The sequence below is a fragment of the Drosophila yakuba genome, chromosome 3R, assembly GCF_016746365.2.
Source record: "Drosophila yakuba strain Tai18E2 chromosome 3R, Prin_Dyak_Tai18E2_2.1, whole genome shotgun sequence".
NCBI lineage: Eukaryota > Metazoa > Arthropoda > Insecta > Diptera > Drosophilidae > Drosophila > Drosophila yakuba.
In genome coordinates, this window is record NC_052530.2 from 11,480,776 (window position 1) to 11,499,346 (window position 18,571).

The 18,571-nt window shown below is 42.1% G+C and overlaps 2 protein-coding genes across 2 annotated transcripts in view; one reads left to right on the forward strand and one right to left on the reverse strand.

Moving 5' to 3' along the window:
- Positions 1-9,873, reverse strand: part of LOC6536452 (protein tipE) — a 31,003-nt gene extending 21,130 nt beyond the window's left edge. Inside the window, exons 1-2 of the mRNA XM_002096997.3 lie at positions 9,415-9,873; positions 6,541-7,928 (exon numbers count right to left, since the gene is read on the reverse strand). Of these exons, the coding sequence (XP_002097033.3) occupies positions 6,541-7,310 (770 nt within the window). The 5' untranslated portion in view covers positions 7,311-7,928; positions 9,415-9,873. The remainder of the gene's footprint in view (positions 1-6,540; positions 7,929-9,414) is intronic.
- Positions 9,874-10,318: 445 nt separating this feature from the next.
- Positions 10,319-17,745, forward strand: LOC26534944. Its single transcript, XM_039375417.1, has 5 exons — positions 10,319-10,671; positions 10,776-10,944; positions 15,960-16,418; positions 16,478-16,699; positions 17,385-17,745. The coding sequence occupies exons 2-5, from the start codon at positions 10,933-10,935 to the stop codon at positions 17,385-17,387; spliced, it is 696 nt and encodes a 231-aa protein (XP_039231351.1). The 5' UTR covers positions 10,319-10,671; positions 10,776-10,932; the 3' UTR covers positions 17,388-17,745.
- Positions 17,746-18,571: the final 826 nt, after the last annotated feature.

Here is an 18,571-nt window from a genome sequence, read left to right on the forward strand (position 1 = left end):
TATTAGTTGATAGATAATTATATATTTTTAACTTTGTGTGACATTAAAATGCATCAATCTTTGTAAATTATCGTTATTAGTATTTGAATTTAATATGTGGCTAACTTTTTAATGACACCACGATGCATTTCAGGACCAAAGTGCTGCAACTAATCGATTGCCATGAGAGGCATCGAAAGCCGAACCACAAGGTCCTGGCTAGCAAAATATGCCTTTTGCTATAATTGCCTGTCACTGCCAAACTACGAAGCGACGAAGAAATTCGAAATTAGTTTTGAGCTGCGCCCGTTTTGTGTTTTTGTGTGGTTTAATTAAATCAAATATCCGTAAGGCTTTGATAATTGGCAGGGCCGGCCGCAAGTACTGTCAGAAATCATTGCAAAATATTGCCCAGCCAGCCAGGATACTCGGCAAAATGCAGGCAAGAAACCGACACTTGGCAGACGGCCAGGAAAAAGCGGAGCAGCAAGGATTTGTAATTACGAAATTAAAACAGCGACAGCTGGCCCAAAAATGCATGATGGACTGTCCAAAACTAAATGAATGGATTCCTCCACAGCAGTGGGCCGCATGTGGGTGTATAGCTGACTATAGGTGTATGGACTAGATGGATTGGCAGGCGAACAATGTGGGCAGATCAGCCTTGGGCTGTGGCTCTGCAATATCCTGTCGGCTGTGCGGGCTGAGCCGCAGCTCTGCTCAACTCCTGCCGGCGTGTCCTGCCACTGACGGATGCGGATGCGGATGCACCACCAGCGGCACAGTGGCACCACCATCTTACTCGTGCCATCATGCAACATAACCGACAAAAAGGCGGCCAACAACAAGTGCAACGTGTCGTGACCGAGGCCACACCCCAGGCATTTCATTGGGTTCTCGAGTGGGTCGGATTGGATGGATTGGGTGGATGGGTTGGATGGGTTGGTTGGGTTGGTTGGGTTGGATGTGGTGGATTGGGTGGCCTGGCGGCAGGTGGTCTCTCATTGAAATTTGTTGCATTATGCTCAGGATGCTGGCTGAATGTCCTTGCGCTCAGCACCGCTCACCGCTCACTGCTCACTGCCGCTGCACTTGATTGTCAACAAAAATTGTTTTGCTGCATGTCCTTGCTCGTGCCGTGGCACTTCACAGCACTTTCAAGTGACTGCAATGGCTGGCAAAAGGACAAGCGGCTGTAATTAAATTTGCAAAAGAAACGGCCTGCGCCTTCGAAATGTAATCTTCTCTTGCGGCCAAATTAGTGCCCAACAATGTGACATTGTTGACAATTTAAACCTAAATAAACACACGTGCTCTCTCCGCTCACTTTCTCATTTGCTGTTCCTATTTTTTCGCCGCTGACACGTAGACACGACTACACTTGAAGACGGCCATAAAGATAAATGTTTTATAAACGTGAATTGCTTTGAATAAAAGCTTTGTTTGCCCTGCTTGACGGGCCCAGCAGACAAACAAACTTACAGATGAACAGATGAGCAGATGAGCTGCCACACGAATGAGCTCCCACCTCCCACCTCCCACACAAATATAACTCATACGCCCCGTGGTGCGCGCCTCTCAAACTCACACATTTGCATTTGAAGCTTAATTGCGATGTTGGGGGTGGATGAAAAGGAAGCGGATGAGCAGGAGGAACAAACGGAATTCCTTAATGTGCAGTTAAAACTTTAAATGTTGCTAATTCAAAGTGTAATCTGACGAGTGTAAGTAGAGTTTTAAATACAGTTCCCTAAGGCTAGAATTTCACGTTGCGTTCTTGGGACAATCAAGAACACAACTTAAAGGAAATTGACACTGATTTCGTCGCAACTCCTCTGCCTCTCCTCGCCGTTTAATTCAGCCCATATGTCTGAGTATACTTATGTCCTTTAATATGATGTTCTTACGGCCGTATTAAACCAAATGTCTGACCATTAAAAATCGTACGCGTCTCCTTGGCCAAAAGCAGACAGTTGCGCTCAAGATAATAGTCCTTGAATAGACTGAGTCCTATTTTCTTAAATGTTTATAGACATTCACATATACAAAAATGTGTTGCTAAAAACTTTGAATTGTCCTGATAATTTTATGTCTGTGTTTTCAGGCATTTTCATATTCTACTATTGCGAACACAGCTGTAGGTGTGTGAGTATCCTTCATAGTATCTGTGTGTGTGTGTGTGTGCTCGCCATTTATTATGAGATGCCTCATCTTAAGGGGTCGTCAAGCTAAAAAGGGAATATGCTGGCGGGGCCATAAATTCCTTTTAATAACATATTCAAATTTAGATAATATCCGCCTCCAGTGCAATATTAATGCATGCATCCTTTTCAGATATATCTCTGCCCGTACACATGTGTGATTTTTATGAACACGGATTGGAGTGTGCAATGTCGGACGCCTGAAAACTTTCAGTCAGTTATGCAGACTCCTAAATTATCCGGAATCCGGACGACAGTGTCGAGAAATTCCAAGACTTAAGCATTTCTTTGCCGTTTTGTTTGCCCAACTCAAAGAGATATTCAATAAGGGCTCGTTTTCCCCGTATAATATGTACCATCGTCTGGATTCATAGTTGGTACGGAGAAACTTCTCAGCATTTACGTAAGAACCTTCATGAATATGTATTCCCGGGGGAATGTGTGCTCATGTTATTAATGAAGCATTTGCTGCGTCTCCACTAACTCGCCAGACTTTTCCCAAAACGAGCAGGAAAAGTGGGAAACTGGGAAAATACATTGGGACATTGGGGAAAATGGCCATGGTGGAGGTGTAGGGATTTGCTGGGGATTTACATGAATTGACTGACTGACGACGACTGAATTCGCTGGCAATCTTCAATTGAACCGAACATGAAATGGAAATTTATTGAACAGCATTCATATGCTGCGCATTATTAATATCGATTTGTGGGCGTTGTGGGCGTGGCAAGGCGAAAGACGGGTGACTGGCGCATCTTAGGGATACATATGTGTGTGTGTGGGTCCAAGATTGAGATAGCTTGCACTTCTCTAGTTTTCTTTCGGCACAGATAAATAAAAAATAGGGGCCCACAACAATGGTTCTTGGGTATCTTTTGGTATCTTGGGTTTTCTTCTTTTTTTTCCCCCCCACCATTGTTTCCAGCTTGGCAAAAGGGATACGTGACACTCGATGGGGCAACATCTGTCTGCAACTAAACGGCATTTCAGCAATAATCAAGGATCCTTTGTTGTTGTCATTAGATTGCGGCAGACTGCCAAACCAAATGGAATACGAACCACATGATTATGTGAGCTATCAGAGCGACCAAGCAGGTGCGCCTCTTTAAAACTGCACAAATTGATCGAAATTCCATTTAGTTACATTCCTTAAGTATGCTGTCTGACCGCAGCCATGTAGATGACAAAAAACAGACAGACAATTCGTAAAAAATCATTTAGGAAAATGAAAGACGTGACTTCGATGCATTCGCAGCTGCTTGCGATGTTCATAAAAGGAGCAAAATTGATTTTTCTATAAAAAATAAAATAAAAGAAAGGAAAGGGAGGGAAGGCCGCACAAAGTGGCACACTCTCGCATAGTCACACACAGACACCCACACACACACAACCACAACCACACACAGCTACACACCCACACACACACCCGTGCACAAAGAAAAACGCTTCTAGGCAGCCGCAAAAGCAGAAACAGAAGTAGGCCACACTAGGAGCATTTCCCCCATGGCATCCATCGCCACCCCCCAGTCCGCCTTAGAGCCACCACCCCCACCCGCCCCTTCGAAACCCCCACCATCCCCACCCACTGCTGAACCCTTAAACTCTTGTTTGAGCTGCACTTGAAGAAGATGCTGATGGCGGCCATACCCTCGCCAGGGGGACCACAAAGCCATCGAGTCAGTTTAGTTTTCTGATTTAATCATCTCCGAAAGGAGCTATTTATAACTTGCGGACTTTTCGGGAACACCGCACTTGGGGAGCGCCTTTAATTAAATTTGTTAATTGTGCAAAGTATTTCTTATTTCTTCCCATTTTCAAAAATAAGTCAAAAGAAGGGGCTTGTAAAAATAAAAACCCATTTAAATATGGAAATAATTAGAACAAATAAGAGAATAGAAATAACATTACAAGCTTAGTCACCAAAAATATAAATATTATAATATTATTTATAGCTTACACATGAGAACTTAAATACACCATGAAAAGCTACGGTATTAACTTGATCGAATCCATATTGATCAGAATTTGCCTACTTGGCTTTTAACTCCCGTTGGCTGGCTACTTAGTTGCAGAGGCAGAGAGTTGGTAGCTGCTGCTGTATTGGCTGCGATATAGTTGCGTTATGGCCAAATGATTGAGAGGGCCAAGAGTGGCGCTAATGCGGAATCGTGCTAGTGGCTGCCACTCGAAAGTGGTGGTGCAACGTGCAGAAGTGCCATAATGCTGCACCATAATCATTAGCATACTGGCAATAATGGGTTGAATCCATTTTAGATGCACTTAACTGGCAACTGAATTGCAGCTACCAGTTTGCTAAGCCCATGAATTCGAATTGCGAATGAGTTTAAAACTCGAGTGTCGTGTGAGTGATATCCTGCAAATCCCTCAGCGGCAACTGTGACTGAAACAAAGTCGGATTCAGCGACAGGAAAAGGCATCCGCGAAAGGTAAGCTGATTATGTAACACACACACACACACACTTGGTCGGTTGTCTGTGTGTGTGTGTGTGCCTGGCAGATAGCGCCATTTTGTTTCGCAACTTTTCAACAGCTCTTTTCCAACTGTTTTTATTAGTGATTTCCGTTGAAAACAAGTTAAAATATGCGCATTAGATACATTTCCACGCCACCTGCCAATGGAATTTGCAACGTTAACTTTTTTGTGGGAGAATATGTTGAACATGCAGCTGCAGCTGTCCGCAGACTTATTCTCACATCCACATATCTTTTCTTTGCCCATACACAGCGCAAAAATATGACACGAGGGATTATCTACTTTTAAAATAAAGTTCTTTAGTTTGTTATTAAGCTAACTTTCGTTAAAGGGAACAAGTATTAGGTTTATTTGATTTAATATATAATTTTAATATTCTTTTCTTGAGCAAGCCCCGATAAGTATGCTATGAAAGTGAGCAATTTTCATAGGGAACCTATTTGAAACGATTTCTCTCCGTGAGATTCCTTGCTGAAATGGGGTCACCTTTGTACTCGAAGGTCGTTTACGGGCAGCAATTATTCGGCAATCTGTGGAGTTAAGGAACGATTGCAAGACCCTCGCACTCAGTGCAGTGGGGTACCGGATTATTGATGGAGCCTCTGGGCCAGTCGGAGCCAAGCAGTTTGGATGAGCCAGACACTGGAAAACAAGGGATTCGATTGGACGGGGAGCACTCGGTGCGCTTAAATTGCCCAGCCTGGCTTGGCATGTGAGAGCACCCTGGCTGCCATGACATTTGAATAATGCACGTAGCAAGTGAATGGGCGGACAGGAGCAGGAGCAGGAGCAGGAGCAGAAGTGGGTCCAAAGGAACTGGCAGCGGGGGAAAAAGACCACCAATTCATTATCGATTGAATCGATGTGCAATGAGTACGGAAAACTGATGGAAATTTCCTCGAAAAAAAAGAAATGGTAGTAAAATGGAAGGCAAAACAATGGCACAGATTCGGTAATGCAGCAATTCAAAGGGAATTCAATAAAAAAAAACCCCGGCATTAAAGACCAGCTGGCAATGGAGTTGAAGTTTGACGTATCAATGGCCTTCTATTCTATACTTTTCCATTGTTTTCTATTTACTTGATCGGTCAAATGTAATTGTCCGTCTGCCGGAATACAGCACGCCAGGACCGCTCAGTTCAAATTCCATTAGCAGTCGATGGCGATGGAGATGGAGACAACCTCATATCCCCGGCGGCTCTGTCAACAGCTCAACATATCAATCATACGCAGTGTGGTGCGTGTTTGGTGCGTGCTCTAATGCTTTGACTGCGCCGTGCAGGGTGGCAAATACGAGCGACGCCTGGTCTTATTAATAATTTAGACCGCATATTACTCCAAAATAACAACACCCCCCCGTTGACACGTTCCTTTTGCTCCCACAACCCCTCCTCCACCGCTCGTTACTCACACACACATACCACGGGAAAACTGTCATTAGTGAATTATTTAAATTACGCCGACGCCAGGAAAGCAAATATTGCAGACAGCAAGGAATTTGCTGCCGAGAGAGTTTTGTTAAATTAACTTACTGGCTAAGGAAGGCCAGGATGTACATGCGATAAAAATCGTTTTAAATTCATGTGTATTTGAATAATACAACTGGGTGACTGGGGGTAGTCACGTTTTGGGTGGTTTTTGAGGCGTGATAAGTTTGGTAAGCATATACAAAGTCTAATTGCTCAAGAATCTGTACTTTATAAGTAAAGGCAATGTAAAGTACAGGTTTAGTTTAGTGACGAATTTGTGGGATCTGAGAGAGTAGTTAATTCTTATTGATTATCAAAAGACCTGTCTTAAGAACAGCTTGGGATTGTTAGCGAGGAGGGAGATAGCGCGAAGAGAGGAGAATTCGTCACCACTCACCTGAGATTCTCGATGCGCGGCCTTCGGCACTGCGGCCGATTGCGCCGGTGGCTGCGATCCTTCTTGCAGCGGCAGTCGCAGTGCATGATGCAGAGGGCGATGGACGAGATGACCGTTATCACAAAGGGCACCGCGAAGAAGTGAATGATCATGGCCACCTGGTCGTCGTGGTTGTACGATGTCAGCACCACGGTCCGGTTCTTTCGCGAGTAGAAGCACGGAAAGATGGCACCCTCGATGCCGTAGTAGCCGTTGAAATTCTTGCACGTCACCGATGGCGGATAGCCGCATCCCTTGATATTCACAAGCAGTGTCGCCTCCCCGGATTGCTCCATGTCGGACGTAAAATTGCTATAATCGGTCATATTCTCCGGTATCGTAATGTTCTGCTCAATGAACGTCACATAGATGTGCACGCAGCGATACAGATCGGAGGTGCAGCCCTCGCGACACGAACTCCACGAGCAATTGAATATGCCCACTAGATCCTCGCGACGCGTTGTCGTGCACAGCGTTGGCTTCTCGATGAAATCGTGACTGAGCGTCGATATCGCCGGATCCACATAGAGCGGTACGAGGAAGAGCAGCGATGCGCCGGCGGTCACCGAGAAGAAGGCCAGTGTCGAGGTGCCATAGAAACGCGCACGTTCCCGCCACGAACGAAAGCGCCGATTGCCATTTTTCTTTTTCGGAGCCAGTTCTCGGATTTTACGTAACCGTAGCTCTTGTTGTTGCTGCTCGAGTAGTAATTCCGAACTGCCACTCCTCATATTATTGTCGGTGCACACAGGGCGCTGATGTTGCTGATTGTTGCTGCTGCTGCTGCTGGCGTTGCTGCTGCTGCTGCTGCTGCTGCTGCTGCTGCTGCTACTGCTCGTATCACTAATGTTGCTGCTGTCGTCGCTGGCTGCGCAGCAGCAGCTGCAACGGCATCAACGCTGCTCCGTCGCCGCTCCGTCGCTCTGCTGCTGCTGGCGATGTTGCACTTGTGTGTGCAACTGCGACGCCTCCGTTCTCCGTCGTCCTTCCTCCGTCGTCCTTCGTCCTGCGTCCGCCTACCGCAACATGCAGAGCGCGGTGGGTTTTTAGGTTATGTACACACGCTTCGGCGCAGGAGAAAAGCTGGAGAAAGCTTCCACGAGAGAGTGCGAGCCAGAGAGAGAGCGAGAGAGAGAGGGGGCGAGATATTGATGGATAGAGATGGAGAACAGCTGTTCCGGCGAAGGTCCGCGAAGGGGAGCGACAGAGACAGCGACAGAGAGACAGAGAAGGGAAGAGACAGCGAGTGACAGTCAGAGAAAAGCGCGCTCTGGCGTTTGCATTTGTCCTGTGGCTAATTGTTTACTCCTTTCGCTGGCTTTGCACACGTATCAACAGCAGCTAAAACACTGAAAAATAATATTACTTAGTTGGCATTTTTATTTCGCTAACGATTTCCGTATATTATCGCATTTCTTTACGCATTTTTGCGGCTTGCGTGGGTGGCACTTTTCTCACGAACTCACGACTCACAGCTGTTGATGTAGGTTAGTTAGAGAGGAACATCTTGCAGAGTGCGATGGCAAGTGAGAGAATGAATGGGAGAGTGTGTACGAAGGTCCTGCTGCCCCCGCTGACTGCGCTGCTGGCGTCGACGTCGACGTCGCCGTCAGCTGTGACGCCAACGTCGGCGTTTGAAAGTCTACTGGTGTCGCCCTAGTGACTGTGTAACCTTTTTTTTGTTTTTTTTTTGTTTTTGACTCTGTGTGTTGTGGGTGGAATTATTTATGCTACACATTTTGTGCGGCGGCTTTTCGCATTTCGCTTTTTGGTTGCCCGTTGCCAGTTGCCAGTTGCCATTTGCCAGTGCCTTGGCATTTTGCTTATTATTCCTCAATTTATTTGCATTTGTCTGCCCAGCCAGGACACCAGAATTCTTGATTTATTGCGGATCTGTGCGAAGAAGTCTGATCTAAGTAGTTTCTGCGCCAACCCCTTGCCACACAAACATCCGAAACATCCTTGTTTCACCTTGGTGCTCTTTTAAAAAATATACATATATATTTTGCTACTCTTGTTGTTGCAACTTCGCGTGACTCTGGACTTTGGTCAGGTTCAGACATTAGCTCTCGTCCTTTGTTCTTGCCCCGTTTTATTGCTGCTCTGTTTCATTTCATTTCATTTCATTTCATTTATTTTGCTGTCTTTTGTTTTCTTTTCTGCCACGGCACGCATTTCACAATTTTCATCACAGACACCCACACCCTCACACAGGTGAGCTTAACTGTTATTGCCTCTGTTTGTGTGTGGTTGGTATGATTTCATTTCCATGCTTTGTCCAGCGGTCAACGCGGCGTATGAGTAATGCACTTGGCAGGCACACACAGGCACCTAGGTTTCTGGCTAAACTATCCTAGATACCATGGCTTTGTTCGCTTGCTGCTAGCGATGCATTAAGCACGGAAATTCTGGAAAAGCGTACTTTTCCAGTAGCAAGGCTCTGGGGGAAGCGACTCGAGGAAGAGCAGCAGAAAAGCTCCTTGAGCTGCTGTCATTGCCATAAGAATTAAGTCTCAAGTACACGGAAAAAACCTTGCAGCTCCTTGGAGTCTTAAGCTACCATTAAACTTAAGCTAACTAATACTTTAATTTTAAACTTCAAATTGCCGGACTACAATTGTTCACGACTACATGAAGTTTTCGAGTGCAAGATGACTTTCGAAGGTGCTAGCTAACACAATGCTTTATTCCCACAATTTATCGCAGTGCACCGCCCACGCCTTTGGTTGGGAGGAAAGGGGAGGTGAGGGTGGAAGCGAGTGAGGTGACTAAAAACTAAAATAGAAATAAAAATGGAAATGGAAATAAAACATTAAGCTTTCGAGTCGAACTAACTTTTGACAGCTGAACTGGCAGCTGAAGAGCCCGCAGCCCACAACCCGCACAACCCGCGCACTTTGTTGATTTTGTTGCTAGCACAACGATGCTTGGAAGTTTTTCTTTGGATTTTCTTTTCCTCGAATATTTATTTGTTTCTTGCACTTTCACTTCACTTGATTTTTGTTTGCATTTGCGTTTGCACTTGAATTGGGTTTTGGTTTCGGTTTTGGGGTGGACAAACTTTTGCACGTATTTTGCACGTATATTTTGCGCGATTACGGCACGGTATTTTTTGCCACCGAACTGAAATTGGCTAACACCGACGCTGCCATTGGCTCACGCACACACATGCACCCACACGCTCACGCACACGCTGGCGGACAGACAGACAGACAGACAGAATTCTCGACACGAGAAGCGCGCGCGCTTGGCCCTGACGTGCCTCTCGGAGTGTTTGTCCAAAACTGCGGACTCGGGAGCCACAGGACTCGAGTAAGGACTCCGATGGCAGGACATACTGCCCCAGCCCGCACCCGTCCCCCCGTCCCGCCCCCTATTCGTATTTCGGGGGCGGCGCCGCGACGGTGCGTCGACGCCGGCAGCGCTGCCAACGGGGACGCAACTTCGCTAAAGTAACGATAACTGGCCAAGGATTCGCGTGCGCGCGCTCCGGAGAGAGATTCTAATCAAATGAGAGAGATAGAGAGAGAGAGTGAGAGAGAGAGAGGGAGTGGGAGGAAAGCAGGACAACAAATCTGACTATGCACTGCTTGCAAGCACAGAGCCGCTCCCATCAAGTATACGCACTGTCGGCCGGCACAACAAGACAAACTTATTTAAATGTAGTATGTTATGCATATTCAAAATAAATAAATTGTTACATTTTATTAATATCACCTGTCAATCTTGCTACAATATTATTAATTTAAAAAATTAGATCGTTATTTGAAGCTAAATAAAAAAGCTTTAAGCTTGTACAAGAACCAAACGCAGAATTTTGTCAAGAATTTTGTAAAAAAACACAAGAGAGAATGCTAAAGTCCACTTCCGGTTACTCAGATAGCGGAAGTCCGAATTCACGCTCCGAACACGCTCGCTTTTTAGAGTGACCATAATCCATAATTATTTTAAAGATCGATATATATAGATATTTATATCGATATCGTTATCGCTAACTATCATTATCTCCCATCAATAGGAATACTTGCAAGAGTGAGCTCACTTAACTGAAAACAAATTGGTATTATTTTATGTGATCACAGTGAATTAGTGGTAAGTAATATACGTACAAGCATTTTACTTACTCAATTACTAATTACTTGTCCAATTGCAATGAATTTCCAATCCGCACATCTATATTCTTATAAAAACGAAAGTCTTACTTGCCACTGCCTATACGTTCCTGATAACAAGTCTACCTGTTGAAACAAAAAGTTAGTAGTTGTAGTATAAGTATTCAACGAGGTTGAATATTTTACAAACTTATTGAGTCATCAAAACAAAAAAAGGACTGAAGAAACTGTTGCAGAGAAAATGGCCGGAAAGGTAAGTTCTAGATTAGTCATATATGTATATGTACATATGTACGTTACGATGACATGAATATCTGTTGAAGAACACTTAGTATTAGTAATTTTTACTTTTACTTGTATTTCACTTGCATGATTGTTAACTTGCATCAATGAAATAGCTATTATTACCTGCAAAATAGTAAGCCGTACGACTGCCCTCTGTCCGTCTGCCTCTCCGTCCATATGAAAGTCGAGATCTGAGGACAGTTGAGTTTCTACAGACTCCGGACTCCCACTCTCCCAAGATCTCCCGTCTCAGCGAAAGGTGCACAAGTGTACCACAAATGTTTTACATTTATTTATTTAATAGTTTCGAAAATGTATATAAAAATCACATAAAAGGAATAAATTCGGATGTTCACTAAAATTGCACTAAAATTGCAACTTGACTTAGAAACTTCATTTTGACTTAATATTGCTTACTAATATTTAGATTATTGCTTATTACTGCATTACACCTGCGTAGCATGGAGTCCACCAAATCCTGTGCTCATGCATCCTGCCCAACTTGCCAAAACTAAGCTGTCAGGAACGTATTCCACCAAATAGCATTGTTTTCGACTCATCAGTGCAACTCAACTGGCAAGTTTAATTGGGTTACGGCGAATTCCAATCATTTCATAATATGCCTTTGACTAAGTGGGGGCATCATTCGTGGGCTCCTCGCACCTCAATTTTCATTCAGTAGTCGTCGTCGAATAGTAACGACGACGAGTTCAAAGTTCAACTCAAACCTCGTGTCCTTAGAGGATGCAAAAGGACTTTAACTACTTATAATGGCATTGAATCTCTCTATATGTTTTTTCCTCCGCTCTTAGCTTAAAACTCAACTTTCTTTCTTCCAGGGAGCAGTGTTGTCTTCTACACACTGAAATATATTTTTATACCCGTTACTCGTAGAGTAAAAGGGTATACTAGATTCGTTGAAAAGTATGTAACAGGCAGAAGGAAGCGTTTTCGACCATATAAAGTATATATATTCTTGATCAGGATCAGTAGCCGAGTCGATCTGGCCATGTCCGTCTGTCCGTCCGTCTGTCCGTCCGTATGAACGTCGAGATCTCAGGAACTACAAAAGCTAGAAAGTTGAGATTAAGTATACAGACTCCAGGGACATAGACGCAGCGCAAGTTTGTCGATTCAGGTTGCCACGCCCACTCTAACGCCCACAAACCGCCCAAAACTGCCACGCCCACATTTTTGAAAAATGTTTTAATATTTTTCCATTTTTGCATTGGTCTTGTAAATTTCTATCGATTTGCAAAAAAACTTTTGGCCACGCCCACTCTAACGCCCACAAACCGCCCAAAGCTGCTACGCCCACACTTTTGAAAAATGTTTTGATATTTTTTCATTTTTGTATTAGTCTTGTAAATTTCTATCTATTTGCCAAAAAACTTTTGGCCACGCCCACAAACCGCCAAAAACTGTCAGTGTTTAAGACTCTCCTTCGCACTTCCACTAGCTGAGTAACGGGTATCAGATAGTCGGGGAACTCGACTATAGCGTTCTCTCTTGTTTTTAATTTATGCCTTTTCAAATATACTAATCAACTTAAGCAATGCAAATCCAACATCTCGACCACAGCTTTGGGAGGTTGTTCAAAAATCATGGAAGCGGATCCCTGTCAAGCGCCGCCAGGACTTTGTAGATTCTATTCAGAATTATTCAGAAGCCAGGTCGTAACAAAAAACAAGAGAGAACGCTATAGTCGAGTTCCCGACTATCTGATACCCGTTACTCAGCTTGTGAATGTGCGAAGGAGGCTCTTCAGAACTGACAGTTTTTTGCTGTTTGTGAGCGTGTTTTTCTGCAGATCGATGCAAATTAACATTACTAACAATTAAATGAAAAATATCACAACATTTTACATAAGTGTGGGCGTGGCGAAAAAATTGTTTGCGAAACGAGAGAAATTTACAAGAATAATAAAAAAATATCAACACATTTTTCAAAAGTGTGGGCGTGACAGTTTTGGGTGTTAGAGATCTACCGGGATTTACCGTCATTATTCAAACCTTGGTTGAATTATCTAATCACAGTGGACATACCAATTCGAAAATTTTCCATTATTGTATAACAATAATATAACAATAACGTAATATATATACGTAATATACATATATACGAAGGTCGCACTAACAGAAAGGTGAAAAAAAATTTTTTTTGTTTATTTAATGATTGCCATGTTCGTACTATCTAGAGTGAAACCGAGGTAGTTTGGATTGGCTACCTCAGGGATAGGATTTGCGTTGACTGCCCCGGAGGGCAGTCGCCGTGGCGGGTGGCGAAGGTGGACTTGTCGATGATTACGGCGATGTTCCACCTCTCGTGTCACTTGTTGGGATCACATACTGAGAAAGCGTAAGAAAGGCTGCGGACCGTGTAAGGGAATATTACTGGCTGATGGGCAACCGTTGATCTGTTGATCTATAAGGCGATTATCAGACCAATTTGGACATATGGCATACATCTATGGGGCACCGCAACCAAGTCCAACATCCAAGCAATCTAGGTTTTTGAGAACAAAACTCTACGAACCGCCACTAACGCTCACACTCTATTTTAGCTGTGCGGCCATTTTGGGCCAAGTTATGGCAAAGATGCCGATTGAATATATCAGATTAAACAAGAGAGAATGCTATAGTCGAGTTCCCCGACTATCTGATACCCGTTACTCAGCTAGTGGAAGTGCGAAGGAGAGTCTTCAACACTGACACTTTTTGGCGGTTTGTGGGCGTGGCAAAAAGTTTTTTGGCAAATCGATAAAAATTTACAAAACTTATAAAAAAATGAAAAAATATCTAAACATTTCTTAAAAGTGTGGGCGTGGAAGCTTCTGGCGGTTTGTGGGCGTTAGAGTGGGCGTGGCAAAACGTTTTTTGGCAAATCGATAGAAATTTACAAGACCAATACAAAAATGAAAAAATATCAAAACATTTTTCAAAAGTGTGGGCGTGGCAGTTTTGGGCGGTTTGTGGGCGTTAGAGTGGGCGTGGCAACAAGAATCGACAAACTTGCGCTGCGTCTATGTCTCTGGAGTCTGTATGCCTAATCTAAACTTTCTAGCTTTTGTAGTTCCTGAGATCTCAGCGTTCATACGGACAGACGGACAGACAGACGGACGGACAGACGGACATGGCCAGATCGACTCGACTATTGATCCTGATCAAGAATATATATACTTTATATGGTCGGAAACGCTTCCTTCTGCCTGTTACATACTTTTCAACGAATCTGGTATACCCTTTTACTCTACGAGTAACGGGTATAAAAATAAAATTTGTTTCCGATTTTTTGATAAAAAGTAATCCGTTTTTCGATAGCAGTAAAAATAGTTGTCCAAAAGTGGAATGCCATACCCCGTTGAATACGTCACAAAATTTCCCTTCCAACTGTGCTCAAAAAAGGAAAATGCAATTTTTTGCCATTTTCAAACTTTTTGCAAATTTTAATGATGGTAAATTTTTATCAAAAATGCAAAAATTTATACATTTTTATACCCGTTACTCGTTGAGTAAAAGTGTATACTAGATTCGTTGAAAAGTATGTAACAGGCATAAGGAAGCGTTTCCGACCATATAAAGTATATATATTCTTGATCAGGATCTATAGCCAAGTCGATCTGGCCATGTCCGTCTGTCCGTCCGTCTGTCCGTCCGTCCGTCTGTCCGTCTGTCTGTCCGTATGAACGTCGAGATCTCAGGAACTACAAAAGCTAGAAAGTTGAGATTAAGCATACAGACTCCCAAGACATAGAAGCAGCGCAAGTTTGTCGATTCATGTTGCCACGCCCACAAACCGCCCAAAACTGCCACGCCCACACTTTTGAAAAATGTTTTAATATTTTTTAATTTTTGTATTGGTCTTCTAAATTTCTATCGATTTGCCAAAAAACTCTTTGCCACGCCCACTCTAACGCCCACAAACCGCCCAAAGCTGCCACGCCCACACTTTTGAAAAATGTTTTGATATATTTTCATTTTTATATTGGTCTTTTAAATTTCTATCGATTTGCCAAAAAACTTTTTGCCACGCCCACTCTAACGCCCACAAACCGCCCAAAGCTGCCACGCCCACACTTTTAAAAAATGTTTTGATATTTTTTCATTTTTGTATTAGTCTTGTAAATTTCTATCGATTTGCAAAAAAAACTTTTTGCCACGCCCACCCTAACGCCCACAAATTGCCAAAAACTTTCAGTGTTTAAGACTCTCCTTCGCACTTCCACCAGCTGAGTAACGGGTATCAGATAGTCGGGGAACTCGACTATAGCGTTCTCTCTTGTTTTTTTTTCGAAAGCCGACAAAGTAGGGATAGACATAGTTAGCACAGCTAATTAGCAGCAATTTTAGTGGTGCGGCCATTTTTGCCCATGTTATGGCGAAAACGCCGATAGAAAATATCCGATTAAATAAAACAGATAGTATTCTACAGTACATACATTTTACTTACTCAACACTTGTCCAATTTCAAAGAATCTCCAGTCCGCACATCGAAATTCTTATAAGAACGGAAGTCTTGCAATTGCATATATGTATGTACGTTCCTGATAACATCGCTATCTGTTGAAAAAGAACTTAGTATTAGTATTCGTATTCAACGAGGTTGAATAGTTTACAAACTTATTGATACATTGAAAAGAAAGAAATGTAGAAGATGGCAAAAATCATTAGTTTTTCATTATTTTCCACTTTTAGTATTTTGTTTCCTAATTTTATTGAGTTTGTACTTCTGCACTTGAGCAGAGCAATAAGTATACTGAGCCAGTTTAAAGATAGCATTGAGCTGTTGAAAACCATATACAATGTACATATAAGTACATTTATTGCTGATAATTCCTGTTAAGAACTATATTAAAAGCTTCGCAGAAAGTTGTTTACTTATGAACTAATGTAATATCAAGCATTTGTTTATTTATTTATCAATAGGCATTCGCTATTTTCGATAATCGATTTCATTTAACAAAATAATAATTTAATTTTTCAGATTTTAATTATGATCATCATTACTTATCTGATACCTAACATACAATGCTTACCAAACAAGCGGCTTTGTGGCTGCCTGTTTTCTGATCAGGATGGAATGAAAGCAGACTGTGAAAATAGACATGACATTGATTTCAAGTGTCTGTCTCGGCAGCCTATTAAGTCCTTGGATCTATCACACAATGGATTTCTGAAATGGCCAGAGAAATTGATTTCACGTATATGGGAGAACATTCTCTACCTGGATCTCTCATTCAACAACATTTCATACTTGTCTAGATGCATATACAATGCAATGCCACTTTTGATAAGTGTGAATCTTACCTATAACAGCATCAAAAAAATGTCCTGTGACGCATGCGTTACACCTTTCATCGATTTGGATCACAACAACCTGACGGATTGGCAAAATTATTGCAGTACTTGCAATTCGAACATCACAAAACGATTAAATGAACAGGTTAGACGCTATTTGATAAAATAAGTGTACGTAATTTGTAAAGATAACCGTCATTCCAGTCGAATTTGGTCGAACTGGAGTCCAGTGATTGCATTTTGAATGCTTCCGATGAACCGAAACCAGTGACGTCGCAGGACCAGAAGAAAACTGACCAAAAGAACATAAAACAAATTTTTTCGATCGGTATTATTTTTCTTATTCTATTCGTTATTGGAAACCTTATGATCATGAATAATAAACTCATGCCATCATATGTAAGGCGTCGTGTAGAATATAGAAATGTAAGTAGAACAGTAAGCAATGACACAGTAACAGTAAGCAATGACACAAACCATACAAAATTGTAAAATCAGTTCAATTGATGCCGCCAAAATTCAAATACATATGGGTAATTCTCTGATGTCGCACGCGACATTTGTACGCATTCAACATTTTCTTCCATCATATTTTTTAAATTCTTTAATACTTTTTGAGTAAATTAGAAGAGCATAGAATGCATTTAAAATTTTTTGTAATATATTTAACATATTTTTTTTATTTTTTAAATTTCAAACATAACAAAATGTCTTCACTAAAATTACAAAATGTACATATTCTTCTTATATGAAAAACTTAATTACCTAACTTAAATGATATAGTTAAATTATAATTAAATGTCAAAAATGCTTATATTACATAAATTTACTTTATTTTAAAAAAAAACTCACTTTAATAGATTTAAAGTTTTGGCGGCGGTTGTACTTCTGGAGAATTGCCCATATATCAAAAATAATATTAATCTAATGAGGAACTTTGTTAATTACGACAAAATTATGCCAAAAATAAAATAGCAGCACTTCATGAAAAATGCTTAAATTTTTAATTTTAAACTTGATAGTAACAAATTTACTAATATTAAATGTTTGCGTGCTAAAACAACACCTTTCCCACTAATTTTATATTTGGTTGGGTATCCCTTATTACCAGTAACAGGATCGCAACGTTTTGGCATGGAATCAACCAGGACCTGGCCCGTTTTAAGGATATTTTGCTCCAGGACTCATTAATAATACACAAAGTTATTCGCTGTTAGTTGGCTTTGAAGCTACAACTACTTTTCTTATATCTGACCAAGAATTTTTGATGGGATTACGGCCTGGGACTGTGCCTGCCAATCCAAAACAGGAACAGATTTACTTTGGAACGAATCCTTGGCTTTCCTGCTGGTGTACTTGGGGTCATAGTCTTATTAATAGTATTCGGAAAAGGAGAAAGAAGAAATTGTCAACTAATCTAAGTCATGCTAAGCGAGTAATGGCATTTTCAGTAGCATATATATAATAAAATCAAATTTGTTTTTTAAATTATGAATGCAGTTAACTTTGGTCGTTGCTATTTTTACTATTACTATTACTATTTTATTTTATGGACTACCTTAATATTAACCACTAAAGATTGGCCTACAAATTCTAGATTTTGCACAAGATAAATTCACTCCGTGGTAAATTCATTCCCTGACACAGATTTCGCCACCCAAAAACTTGAAAGTAGGTCAGTAAGTGACGTGGCTGGTTGACCCATTTGCGACCTGAAGTTTGCCTAGTTGCAAACTTGCCAAGGTTGCTTGGTGGCGTCTTTGGCCTGATTTTGGGCCTGGGTTTTTGCAGCCAGGGGGTAGTTCCATTTGATTGCCCCTTGTTTACTCGACGGAACTCTGCCTGCAAACGGCAAAATCAACAGTTTGGCTCTGACAGCTGCTTGCAGCCTCCCCTTTTCCACTTCTGTACTTTTCTACTCCTCATCCTTTCTCCATCCAAACTCCATCGAACTATACCCCGTAAACCCCTCAATCGGCAAGCCCAGCCCAATTTCATTCGAGGCATTTATTTGTCTATTGCAGCGTATCGGTGTTTGCCTAGTGCCCATATTTGTGTATTGTCCAAACAAAAGTCTTGCATCTGAGCAGCCAAACAATGAAAACTGTTGTCTGTTTTTCACCAGAATTTATGACCCAATGTCAACAGCACGCACAGTTTTCATGTTGGAGGCGCAGCTTCTCCTTTCCTCCTTTCCTCCTTTCCCCCGATCTGCGATCTGCGATCTTGGATTCCCCATTCCTGGCTTCTCGATTGAATCGTTCAGCGGTGAAATCGGCACGGCCAAGGAAAGTTGCT